This window comes from Nuphar pumila, chromosome 10, assembly GCF_984573655.1.
Source record: "Nuphar pumila chromosome 10, dmNupPumi1.hap1.1, whole genome shotgun sequence".
Classification (NCBI taxonomy): domain Eukaryota; kingdom Viridiplantae; phylum Streptophyta; class Magnoliopsida; order Nymphaeales; family Nymphaeaceae; genus Nuphar; species Nuphar pumila.
The window spans coordinates 30,903,573-30,917,025 of record NC_143258.1 but is presented as its reverse complement, the minus strand read 5'-3'; the positions used below and the strand labels follow the sequence as shown (position 1 = coordinate 30,917,025).

General features: G+C 38.8%; 1 protein-coding gene across 1 annotated transcript; it reads right to left on the bottom strand.

Moving 5' to 3' along the window:
- Positions 1–11,750: 11,750 nt before the first annotated feature.
- Positions 11,751–12,958, bottom strand: LOC149826599 (fasciclin-like arabinogalactan protein 11). The gene has a single exon (XM_090020075.1). It carries the CDS (start codon positions 12,912–12,914, stop codon positions 12,165–12,167), a length of 750 nt encoding a protein of 249 aa, XP_089876201.1. The 5' UTR covers positions 12,915–12,958; the 3' UTR covers positions 11,751–12,164.
- Between the last annotated feature and the right edge of the window lie 495 nt (positions 12,959–13,453).

Sequence of the window (13,453 nt, the reverse complement as noted above, 5' to 3'; positions counted from 1 at the left end):
GAATTGTGATGGGATTGATAATTGAAATCTCAATACTGACCATATCGTTATTAATGCGATTGCATGCAAATGAATGCAAATTGATGCACATGAATGCATAAGTGCGTGAGATGAGAGATTTGTTTATCCTGCCTGCATACAGGATATTTGTAGATAAAAACAAAATTTTAAAATGCCCCAGTGTAACTGGGAAAAAGAATTTTGATTATTATTGAAGAAAATTTGGAAGAATTACAAAGAATAGGGAATTGTTCAAGTATAGAATTTTTTCAAATGTCGAGCATTGATGAGATCTGGTAATTCTATCCCATCAGCATTGATGAGCCGATATGAATTGCGAGGTAGTGTCGCTTTGACAACATAAGGACCTTCCCAATTTGGCGACCATTTGCCACTTGGGCGATGCCTGAGATAAGCTGTTGATCTGAGCACTAGATCATTGACCCAAAATTTTCTCTCAATGACAGATTTTGCATATTGTCGGGCTATCCTCTGGCGATAGGATTGAGCATGCTCTGCTGCTCTGAGCCTTCTTTCATCGAGCAAATCAAGCTGTACCAGTCGTTGTTGCTGATACTGATCAAGAGGTAATTCTAGAAGTGATGCAAATTTCAGAGCAGGTTTTTGAACATGTAGAGGCAGTACTACTTCAGTTCCATAGACAAGTTCTGACGGAGTAGCATTCGTTGGAGTTCGAATGGTGGTTCTGTATGCCCATAATGCATCGTGAATCTTTTCATGCCAGTTACGGCCCGTTTCTAAAGTTCGCTCCAGGATTCGAATCAGAATCTTGTTGGTGGCCTCTGCCTGACCATTCCCTTGAGGATAATAAGGAGCGGAAAAATGATGATGAATTTTGAACTTTGAGCAGAATGTCCTCATTCTCTCATTCTTGAAATGACTGCCATTATCCGACACAATATCATGCGGTATACCGAAACGGCAAAGGATATTCTTATGGATGAAAGAAACCACGTGTCGACCTTCTACTGTGCGTAGAGTGACTGCTTCTACCCATTTAGTAAAATATTCTGTTGCGGCCAGAAAATATTTATGACCATTGGAGGCTGAAGGAGTGATGGGGCCTACGACATCGAAAGCCCACATGGAAAATGGCCATGGCGAGACGACAGATTGCAAGTATGTCGCTGACGCATGAATGAAAGGCGCATGCATCTGACATTGAACGCACTTCTTCACAAAACGATAGCAATCTTGTTGCATAGTTCTCCAATAATATCCTGCTCGGATGATTTGTTTGATGAGAGTCTGATAGCCAACATGACCACCGCAAATGCCTTCATGTGCTTCTTGCACAACTTCTTTGGCTTCTTCTTCGTCCAAACATCTGGAATACTCAGAACTGAATCCACGACGATAAAGGACGTCAGCAAGAATAAAATATCGAGCAGACATGCGTTGAATTGCTCGCTGCTCTCTCTTTGATAATTCTGGAGGAAATTCGCCAGTTTTAATGAAATTCTTGATATCATGATACCAAGGCTTCTTCTTCTGCTCAGCCTGGTTTATCTGCTCTACTGGGACGAAAGCAGGTTGATCAAGTCTGCCAATTTCAAATGAGCGACAAGATCCTCCACTCCTGAAAGACATGATGGATCCCAGATTAGCTAAACTGTCTGCAACTTGATTGAAATCTCTCTTGATATGGAAAAGTTGGATTTCTTCGAATTTGTTGGCAAGAGCTGAGACAATCTTCTGGTAAGAAAGTAATTTCTGATCTTTCACTTGCCATTCGGCCAGAACTTGATTGACGATTAACAAAGAATCGCCATAAGCATGCACTCTTTTGACATTGAAGTCCTGTAGAATTTTCATACCTTGTATCAAAGCTTCATACTCGGCCATATTGTGAGTGCACTGAAAATCCAGTTTGAGAGAAAAGGGAATCATCTCCTTCTCTGGTGTGATTAGCAGAATTCCGATTCCTATGCCTGCCATATTCTTGGAACCGTCGAAGAATAAATTCCAAATTGAGGATTGTTGAATATTGCAGATCCGCTCATCGGGGAAATCATCCTCGGCTTTAACTTCTTCTGCTAGAGGAAAATCTGCTAATTGGTATGCAATTGCTTGGCCTTTGATAGATTGCTGAGAGACATATTCCAAGTCGTATTGCATTAATAGGACTTGCCATTTGGCGATTCGTCCGCTGAGAAATGGTTGTTCAAGAACGTACTTGAGAGGATTTAATTTAGATAAAATCTTGACTTCAGACGCCAATAGATAATGTCGCAATTTCTGACACATCCATACCAGAGCTAGGCATGTCTTCTCTATCTGAGAGTATTTCTTCTCATAATCAATAAAGGTCTTGCTCACATAGTAAATGGCATGTTCTATCAAGCTGCCTTCTTCGTATTGCGCCAAGAATCCGCCGCAAGCAACTTGATTAACTGAAATATATAGCAATAGGGGTTTCCCTAATTCTGGCGGCTTTAAAACAGGAGGATTGAGAAAATATTTCTTGATGCGTTCGAACGACTGCTGACACTCTGGTCCCCATTCGAACTTCACTCCTTTTCTGAGCAGATGATTGAAAGGCTCACATCTCATGGCCAAATTAGAAATGAATCGCCGAATTGATTGCATGAGTCTTTGAAGGCTACGCAATTCTTTGAGATTAGTCGGGGTCGGCATGCCAATGATAGCTTTGTCCTTAGCGGGATCCATTTCTATCCCCTTCTTGCTGACCAAGAAGCCTAGCAACTTGCCTGATTCGACTCCAAAGACACATTTTTGTGGATTGAGTCTTAGCTTGTAAAGAATGAGTCGCTTGAAAACTTGATTGAGAGCTTCGATGTGATCCTCCTCTTCTTTGGATTTCACCAGAATATCATCGACATATGCATCTATAGTCTTGTGCATCTGATCATGGAAAATAACGGCCATAGCGCGCTGATAAGTGGCTCCAGCATTCTTGAGCCCAAAAGGCATGACTGTATAACAGAAAGTGCCCCATGGCGTAGTGAAGGATGTTTTGGATTGGTCACGAGCGGCCAATTTGATTTGATTATATCCGGAGTATCCGTTCATGAAGGAGAACATGGCATGCCCAGCCGTGCTATCAACTAGGAGATCAATATTCGGGAGCGGATAGTCATCCTTCGGAGTGGCTTTATTGAGATCACGGAAGTCGATACAGATTCGCACTTTACCATTCTTCTTAGGAACTGCTACGATATTTGCCAACCAATCCGGGTAATCAATTGCTCGAATGAATCCTGCTTTAAGCAGATCCTCAAGTCCTTCCTTGACCTGTTGCTCGATTCGAGGATCCATTTTTCTCAACTTCTACTTGACTGGTTTCGCCTCAGGCTTCAGAACGAGGCGATGTTCCACCAATTTCGGATCTAAACCTGGCATATCCTCATAAGTCCATGCGAATACTTCTTCATGCTGCTTGAGGAAATTAGTGAGCCTTTCTTTCTCTCCTGGGCTCAAACCACTGCCAATCTTGAGAATTCTAGGATCGTCTTCTGATCCGATATTGATATCCTCAGTCGGGTCTTGAACTAAGGATGATGGCTCATCTTGCTTCTAAACCAATGCAAATTCTGGCAGTTCCTGAAGAGCTGAATCGAACTCTGCGGATTCTTCTGACTGCTTCGCAGTCTGACTACATTCTGTTCTTATTCTGACCTGATGAATTATTGCTCATTTCGAACAAGCTTTTGGATTAAAGACGAGCTTCTTGATAGATCAGGAAGACATTCTGAAAATTGGAGGATAAATTGATTTAGGGAAATTGCTCATTATGAAATAAATTGCTTTTATTGAAAATAATTGGAAAGATAAAAGAGCAAAATGATTTCAATTTTGTGAAGATTTAATATTGAGGAGTAAAGAGACAAATGGCACCAAGATAGACAAAGGAAACTTGCAACTTTATTGAAAGATAAAATTAATCAAAATGACAATGATGAGAATGAAATGGGATATCATCCCGACAAAAGAATAGAAAAGGAAAGACAAATGAATTCTTCTAATGCATTCCCTTAATGAAAACAGTCCCTTTCTGAGATCTCCGGCCATTAAAGCCCAATCCGGCTCCCTTAAGGTAGAATTGATGGTTAGGCTTTTGAAGGAAATTTGGTTGGAGAAGAATATTTGTTGAGAATTTTGGTAGACAATTGAAATAATATCCATTACTAGTGATTGAGTTGTCGTTGGGATTACGACAATTGCGTTGCTATTCTTTGCAAAATAAACAACTGGAAGTATGCCTTGTTACCTAGGCGAGGTCGTCAAACCAAGGTGAAATGTAGAATAAAGGAATTTTATTGAAGAAAAAAAAGACATGATTTTATTAATAATAGACTCGACAAAGGGGAGGGGGACGGACAATTTTCCACCACTCCTGATAATCAGAGAACACTCGAGGACCAGGAAAAATAGTGAGGGTAATGAAAGAATCCCAACCATGTCTGGCAAAATGGTATGCTCCGGACCATTGATCTGATGCGAGGTCGAATTCTGGCAGAACCCCTGCTAGTGGACGAATCTCTACGCGCTTCTGCCTCTGAGAGAACTGCCTAACACACCGCTCTGGATAATAGTATGCGCAAAAGAAGGGACCAAGTAGCCTGAACCGCTTGCCGTAAGCGTAAGTGTATCTGGGAGGTGATTCCTGACGATCAAAGTAGTCCCATACGACTTCTTCCTCCTGAAGGTTGTCGATCAGGAACCGGTATCGCGCAACTGGAAGAAGCTTTTCACCATTGTATCTGAATGAACTGGCTCTGGCTGGTACATGCCGGAGGAACCAAGACTGCAAGGCATAGGTGCACCCTTCGACTAGAATTGATTCTCCGAGTGCGAAACGAGTCAACCCTCGGTATAGAAAGGCGAGTGCGGCCATGGCTATCAAGAGGCGGCTGGTCTGTCGACTTCCCCATCTCCTTAGAAGCTGAACTATTCTGATATCCATGTAATTCCGTCCATCTGGAAAGAAAGCTAATCCCACCGTGCACAGAACCATCGCGTGCTGAATTCTCTCTCGAGCTGTCTTGGACAACGAGCTGACTTCCACAAATGTCCCATACTGTCTGTAGATTTCGAGCAGGTCCACATATTCGTTTCCATCTTCTTCAATCAGAGGCCAAGACTTGCGTCCCGTCATGCGAGCTAAGGCATCTTTTGGGTCCAGACCCTTGACATTAATCAAAAACTGTTTCTCCAATGGATCTCCAGGCTGACCGACTGGCTCGGGCAATCCCATAATCTCTGAAAATTCATCCATCAGTACTGTCATCTCGCCCCATGGGAACCAGAAGGTAGAAGTGCTCGGATTCCACCGCTCTGCTAGTGCATGAATCAAGTTGCCGTTGACTGTCTGCTTTCCTACTGCGGACGCCACTTCCAATCCACACTCGCCTAGATGGTCCGGAAACATACGAGAGAAATTCTTGAACCATGAATAATACCACCGGGGAAAGAAGGATCTGGTGCTGAGGACTCGATGTTCGGAAAGACTTTGTCGCACCTCGTAGGAGATGCGACCCTCAGGGAAGACTGAATCAAGCTGACTAGATGCCATCGGACTGGAAGACATGGAAATTGGAATAAGACTTGGGAAAATACAGGAAATTTGAGAAAAATGCAGGCAGGATAAAAATAAAGCAGGAAATTCGAGATCCAGAAGGAAAGATGGGAAATCACCTGGAGTTTTGAAGGAAATTAAGGGAAATTTGGAAAATCGTCCAGGGTTTGATGAAATATGAAGAAATAAATGAAAAATGAAGTATTTGGAAAATCGTCCAAGGTTTAAAACATGGACAGTACATAGATTGGGGAATTTTGAGAAAATCGTCCAGTATTTTAGAAAATTGGGAAAATATGGAAAATAAAAAGGAAATAACACATTCAATCACATTCTGCATAAACAAGTATGCACATACAGCATTCCCTAAAAGTTGACTCTAGATGCACAAATTTTGAAATGGCTGTAGGACCTTAATCCTAACTCTAAGGTTCAGATCATCTGTATCCAATCCAGTTATGCCTATATACTCAAGCCAAGGCTCGATGTACGTAGCATAAAATCAATTCCTCCGGTTCTAGGTTCAAGTTTTCCAACATCCTTGAGCACCTGCCGATATACGTTGGACTATGGCCCTTTGTACGTGGCAGGGGGGTTTTCACCCAAATAGGTGGCCCAGTTGTGAGGCTCTGTCCCGAACTATGGTTCTGGAAGAGAGCCCAGCAACGTGAAGACCGGGACAATATAGGTGGGGGTGGTTTTTGAAAAACATGAGCACATGCAATCAAATAGAAGGCTCTAAGTCCTAAAGAGATAGATTTTTGAAATATTTGAAGAAGCAAGCATTGTTTTCATACAATTCCTAAATTGAGGAGTGTTGTATTAGACCTAAGTCTATGTGAGCATGAATAATTCTCCTCAATATGGTCCTACCAAACCATACCTAGTCTATATGCATTCCATGTCAGCTGGGTTCAAGTCTAGGCTCCTAGGTTCACATGATATCATAAAGCAAAGCTGACATTCCATGGAAATCGATTTTGACAATTTGAACTAAGTAGAGCATTAGATTGATCAGGCAAAGACGGGTCCCATCTCGGTCGCCAAACTTGTTATCATCGCAAAATTTTTAACTTTTTGCGAGTCAAACTGACCTTTGAAAAGTTTTTGAAAATAACTCACCTCCGTTTTAAAATGCGGGAAAATTTCGTAGAATGGGACTCGCCTGTCGGTACGAGGTTCAACCGTTCCTGCCACCTTTAACAGGGGTAATTGAACCAAGGATCAATCTTATGCTCTACTCTATTCAACTTGTCTAAATCATATTCTAATTTCTAAATGCACATAGAATCAAGCATGTGCTATGAATTTTCAGAAAATGCACATTTGAAAACATGATGTTTGCTTTGAATGATTGAAATATTTAGAAAATGTAAATCTTGGAAATGATATCACATGAGAAATCGTGAAATGGGATTTGAAATGTACTTCTGAGAGAAGTAAAAATCGATTTTGAGGAATCCTTGACATTTGGTGAAAATCGATTCTGAGAGACTTGGTTTCTTTGAGTTCAAACTTTGAAATTGAAGTTCTAACTTAGAAAATTTGAATTTGGAACTTGGGAAATACTTGAAACATTCTTTGAAATTCAATGCTTTTCGGGAAAATCGATTTTGCTATAAGACTTAGGAGATTTTGAGGAATTCAATTTCCTTGACTTAGAATTTGAATTGGAATTGGCAAATGCATGAAACGAATGAATATGATTTTGAGGAATTGAGAAATATTTTTTTGTATTTTGAGAAATGCAGTGCATTTTGAAGTTAGCCTAATAGTGTAGGCTGAATGTGGCTAATGTGAAGATCATAAATCTGAGTATCATTCATATTCTGACTATGGCCATAAATACAAATTCCACCAAGTTTATAAACTTCATAAAAGCTAGTGTATGTGCCATTCGTGTAGACCATAGTGAATTTATAAAAATATGCATGAATCATCATCCACCACACATTAACATTATAAAAATAAACTATATGCAATGCTGCCTAAGCTAAGCAGGAAATGTAAATTCTTATTCCAAAGTTTAATTACAAGTTACATCACTATTGAAATTTAAATACATGAAAAAAATAAAGTCTTCAATGTACCTGCAAAACTAGAAAACTTTGTTAATGAAAATATGTTGGCTTTTCTAGATTTATCCAACAATATCAGGAAATTGTTGGATTTTGCTAGATATAAGCCTTTTCCTTGATTCCCTTAAATAAAAATGATAAAATATGAAATAAAATAGAATAAATAAGGAAGATAAGATATGAAATTTCGAAATTGGGGTCCAAATGACCAAAATACCCCTAATAACAAGACTATGGCCTTGAAATTAGGGTTTTTAGAAAGATATTTTGATAAAATACAAATTTTGAAATTTGAATGGAATAAACTCAAACCAAATATGCTATGACATGATTAAAAATATGAAATTAGGGTTAGGGATTTCGAAATTTAGGTCAAATGACCAAATTGCCCTCGATAGCAAGACTATGGCCTTGAAATCAGGGTTTTTAGAAATAGATTTTGGTAAAAACTTAGGTTTTATGCACTAAATGAAATCAAATGAGCACAAAATTAAACCTAAAGCATCCTAATATGATTATGAACATGATTAAACCCTAAAAATATATGCTCATGCACAAAAATCCAATAATATCACAAAAACTGTGATTTTAGCAGTGTTTTTGGATCTTTCAGGAACCCAGTTTTGCAATTTGCTTAATTCAGCCATCAAATGGATTCCAAAATCCATAAAAATTGGTACCTGCACTTGTTATAACCCTAATGTCGAATTGGAATTATAAAAATAATTTTTTGACATTAAATTAATCCGAAAATTGCATTAAACCCTAAAATATGCTATTTTTGACCTAATTCACCAACCAGTCTCAGTCCAAGACCTGAACCAGAGGTCAAATCTCCATGGAAATTTATGAAATTTTACATAGACTAACTAAGACGAAAAACAGAGATTTCTCAATTTACAGATTGGAAAAATCATCTCTGGTTAGGGAGAAACCCTTCCGGCAATCTGAGCTAAAATATATCACTCTTAACAGGGATTAAAACAGCTATTCCAGATTGAAATACAGACATAAATATCAATCCTAAACAAAAATCTCTGAAATTTTCGTGGTGAACAGTAGACAGAAAAATAACAATACTCACTTTTTACAGATCTAGAATCGGATCTGTGGTTTGAGATTTATGACTAACACAAGTCTGATTAGGGTTTTGGTAAACCCTAACGAGTTTTAAATTTAAAAACAGATTCTCTAAAAGGGAAAAAATACTAAACAGTGATCAAAAAATTCTAAAATTTCACAGAAGACAAATCTACTCAATGTGAATCCATAGCACTTTACAGATCTAAGATCGGATATAAGATGAGAGAAATATCATCACAGCAAGTTACCTTCCTGATTTTAACCACGATTTTAAAGCTTTAAAAACCCGATTTGATATCTGATTTTTTTGACAGAGTTCCCGAGATTCAAAACCTCTGATTTTTCTACAGTAAGTCAATAACTCATGCATGCATCACATATAAAAAAATCAGAAATAAACAATGAGAACTTCAATCCGAAATAACATTATCTTTACTGTTCTAAACCTAGAACACACAGAAATTTAAAAAACTTGACAAACCATGCATTAACTAATGTAAATAAATAAAATAAACCATAAAACAGTAAATAAAACTTATTTCTATGCTATAGAACGTAAAACAAACATGAATAAACCATAAAAATAAAATAAGAACAGGGAATCAATGGCTGGAATTTGATATCACCTTTAAAACATAGATTTAACCCATTAAAAAGGGTAAATCATATATTTTATTGGTTAGTAATGTAAAGAATCATATTAAAATCAATTCTAATGGATTAAAATCCCTGTAAATCATCCAAAACAGGGTTAGATCACCTTCTTGGATCGTTCTTGCTGATTCTTGATGGTTCTTGAGGTTGAATCCATGATTTAATCCATGAAGGTGATGGTGCCAATGGCTAAATCATGCTTAAAACAATGAAAAGTATTAAATAAAAACTAAAAATTAAAGAAAATAATTACCTTGAGGTTTCTGCAATGGAGGAAGGGCTGGAGAAGAGAGAGAAGCTCCAAGAATCCAATAGGAGAGAGATGGAAAAATCGACCCCCTATGGGTCTCTATTTATAGAATTTTTTTAGGTTTTAAAAATTGATAATTTTAAAATTTTTGGACTCTTCTAAGGGGGGCGATTTTGGGGTGGAGTTACCTATCTACCCCTAGTCTAAATTATCCTAAATAATTCCTAATTAACCCCTAGCTAAACCTAAGAATCCCCCAAATGTGGTGCCACTTGGCATTTTCTCACATTGGGTTTTTAAAACACCTTTAAAAACCTTTAAAAATACTAGTTTTAAAAACTAACTTTCAAAATGGTTTTGACTCTTCTAAACCTCTAACACTAACCAAGACATCAACTAACCCTAGTCTAGCCCTGACTGACTCGAATATGGCACCACCCCGAGTGGGCCCTACTTGAGTTTTTACAAAAAGATGATTTTAAAACTTGAAATTGAAGGAGTTTTCAAAAGGATTTTCAAAAACAATCTTGAAATTAAAAGTTTTGAAATGGCATAGGGTTCTAACTGAGTTAGAATTCCTCTGGATATGGTGCCAACTGAGTAGGCCCACATCGAGTTTTTAAAAGTTTTGAAATAAACACTGAAAATGGCTTTGAAAAGGGGTTAAAATCGATATTTGAAATTCAAGATCTTTGAAAATAGGGTCTCAAGCGAACTGGAACTTCGGGTTAGAGTCCTGAACTCTTAGGACTCTGAAATTTTAGATTTTAAAAGCCAAATGAAAGAATTTTCCAAAGATTTTATCAAGAAATGATGAAATAAGTCAGAAAACACAGTCAGGGTTAGACTCCTAACTCAACTGAACTCTAAAATAGAATCCTGAACTAACTAGACTCTATAAAATGACCTAAATTTCGAAAACAAACGGAAAAAATTGAAAATGGAAGTAAAACAGACTTCAAAACAGACTCCTGACCGGATCAGGACTCTGAGACAGAGTCCTGATCGGACTGAAACTTTCAAAATTTTGAGAAATTTGATGAATAGAGGAATTCAGAAGCGACACCACCTCAATGGGTCTCATCTGTGAATTGAAATCAATTAAAATTTGAATTTGAAATGAATCCAGATTGTTTCCTTGAGAAAATATTTTGAAATATAAAGTCCTGGGGTTGGAAAATGACAGAGTATTGAATAAAAACCCAGGTTTTGAAATTGATTTTGAAATAAAAGCTTTTAAAATTCAAATCTGGATTGAATGTTTTGAAAACAGGAGTGTTGGATCTCGAGAATGAGATGTAATGGCATGCAATGCTATGCAATGCGATGAAATGATATGCCGAATGCATGCAACGATATGCAATGACACATGAAATGGACAAACACTGGATGAGGGTGAAAATTTGGGGTGTTTACAGTTATGTATTGGATTCAATATCCAAATTTTATTACATTAATAAGTCTTATTTTTTACAGGGTTATTAGATTAGAAAGTTTATTTAGATTAAAATTAGGGAAAACCTCATCTATTTATAGATGAAGGATCTCTCTAGATGGTAAAGTTGATTTGAAATATTGAATTAGTATATTCCTTCTTTTTAGTTACTTTCCTGCATTTTCCATTATTTCTTTGCTTTCCTTTGGTTTTGGTGAATAGGAGTAAAGTAACAGTTTTTTTTCACGAATTGAGGATTCAATTTGCATCATACCTCCAATCCTTTAAGTCATAAAAACATTGTATGATAGTGCTGTCAGTGAGTGAGTATTCGATCCATCAAGGTATACTCAAACCCTTCTAAATAACAAGAATCCGTTCCAGGTTTTGCGGGGGCAATATAATAACCTAGATCCATATAATATTTCAAGAGCTTACTTTCACTAAAAATGCATATAAAACAGTAGGGTCAAGCCACGTCAGGTTAGATATATAGCGAAAATCATAACCCAAACCCAACCCACATATTACTCTAGTCGGGTTTGAGTTTATTCAATAGTATTAGGTCGGCATTTTTTATGCTCATACCCAAAAATTCAGGTGTGAAAAGGTTTGGGTGTCCGATACAAACCCGACCCATTTATAGCCCTAATAAGACGAAGTCACGTGCACTTGAACAACCTCATCCCATTTATTTTAGATGACCATAACGGTACATGCCAATTCAACATCAATAATCAATCCTCATTAAATAACTAACATAAGGTTTCCATGATAAACATGATGACGACGGTGCTTCATCAACATCGATCAACCAGCAAGGTGGACCGCATTTCCTCCATAAATCCTTCTCACAAACACCAACGAATCAAGAAAATCGCACATCAAAAACAGAGAGCAAAGAAGGACGCCTGAACACAAGCAAAAACTAAAATAAAAAAGAAATAAGCCTTCAGCAACAAATACACCCCAATCTCCTGATCTGCAACACCCCTTAACAATCTTGTATATGCAATTTCATCACTTTTAAGAGTAGACACCCTCGATGTGCACCTTCTCTGTCGCAGACTAGAATAATCCAAAAATCTAGGATGATGGTGCTCCTCACAACCCCATTGCTACCGCAATGACAGCCCCCACTACCATCCCACTCGCCACCTTGTGCTCGGCTCGAAAGCCGCCTGAATTGTCAACTGGAGTGTCCGACGATGACACCGGAGTGTCGGCCGCTGCCCTTTTCCCCTTCTTCAATGCGGTCGATGGTGCCGGAGCCGAAGCGGACGGCACGGCCCCGAAGAATGCAATGGGAAGCAGCACCTTGTTCACCCTGTAAACCGCCAATGAGTTGTTGGAGTAGACCGTGCTGTCCAATGTGGTCTGGTCGACGCCGGTGGAGATGTTCACCTGGTTGCCGGAAGTCGTGATGTTCAACGGAAACTGCCCGTCTGCACCGCCGGCCTGGGTCCTAAGAGGGTTGCTGACCGTCTGGAACTGAGGTGTGGACAGGAACTGAGGGACAATGTGGAACTGGACTAGAGAGACCTTCTGTGAATCAGTGAGCGAGTTCAACGAGCCGGCTTTCAGGGAATTGAAGGCGTCGTCGGTTGGTGCAAAGATGGTCATTCCTTGGTTCGAGTTGTTGAGTTCGTTGATGAGCTGATCGCCAACTTGGGTGACCTTAAGGAGGCGTATGAAGGTTGTGAACTGGCCGTTGCTCTCTAGGATGGCCGTTACGTTCAGGGGACCGGAGGCTGGTGATGGTTGTGGCTGCGAGAGAGCCAGAGACAAGAAAAGAGACAAAGTTGAGATGATGATGATGATGAAGAGAGCTGAAGAAAGTTGGTGCTTGGCCATGGCTGGCGTATGTATGAGGTGGAGGAGCAAAGATGGATGGAGATGATGGCGGAGGTGTTAGTGGTAGATGAAGGACTTATATGATGGTGGTAGTGGTTGGATCCACCAACCGGATGATTGGATGTTGTTTTCATTGCTTTTGCTTTTGGAAAAGTAGGAAAGTGGTTTTGAATTGCAGGCAATTGTGGGTTTTGGTCGTTTAGGGCACCTTGATTTCCCCTAGTAGCAAGTTACAGGTGTTAGCTGTCATGTGGTAGGAAGCACATCATCATCCATCCAGTGAGCAGGCGGGCTTGGACGACACACCTTGAGAGAATGGCCTGGCAATTGATGAGATCACATGGACACAAATGCAGATGCCGATTATAGTGTACACAATTTCTTTTTCTTTTTTGAAAACTAATGGAAAACATGCGTTTTTTGTTTTTAATTTATAACAATAATTTTGATATAATATATAAAAATAAATATATTATTAAATATAAAAGCTTTTATATTTTTTTAATACAAAGCAGTGTCACGTGGTACCATATGTTGTG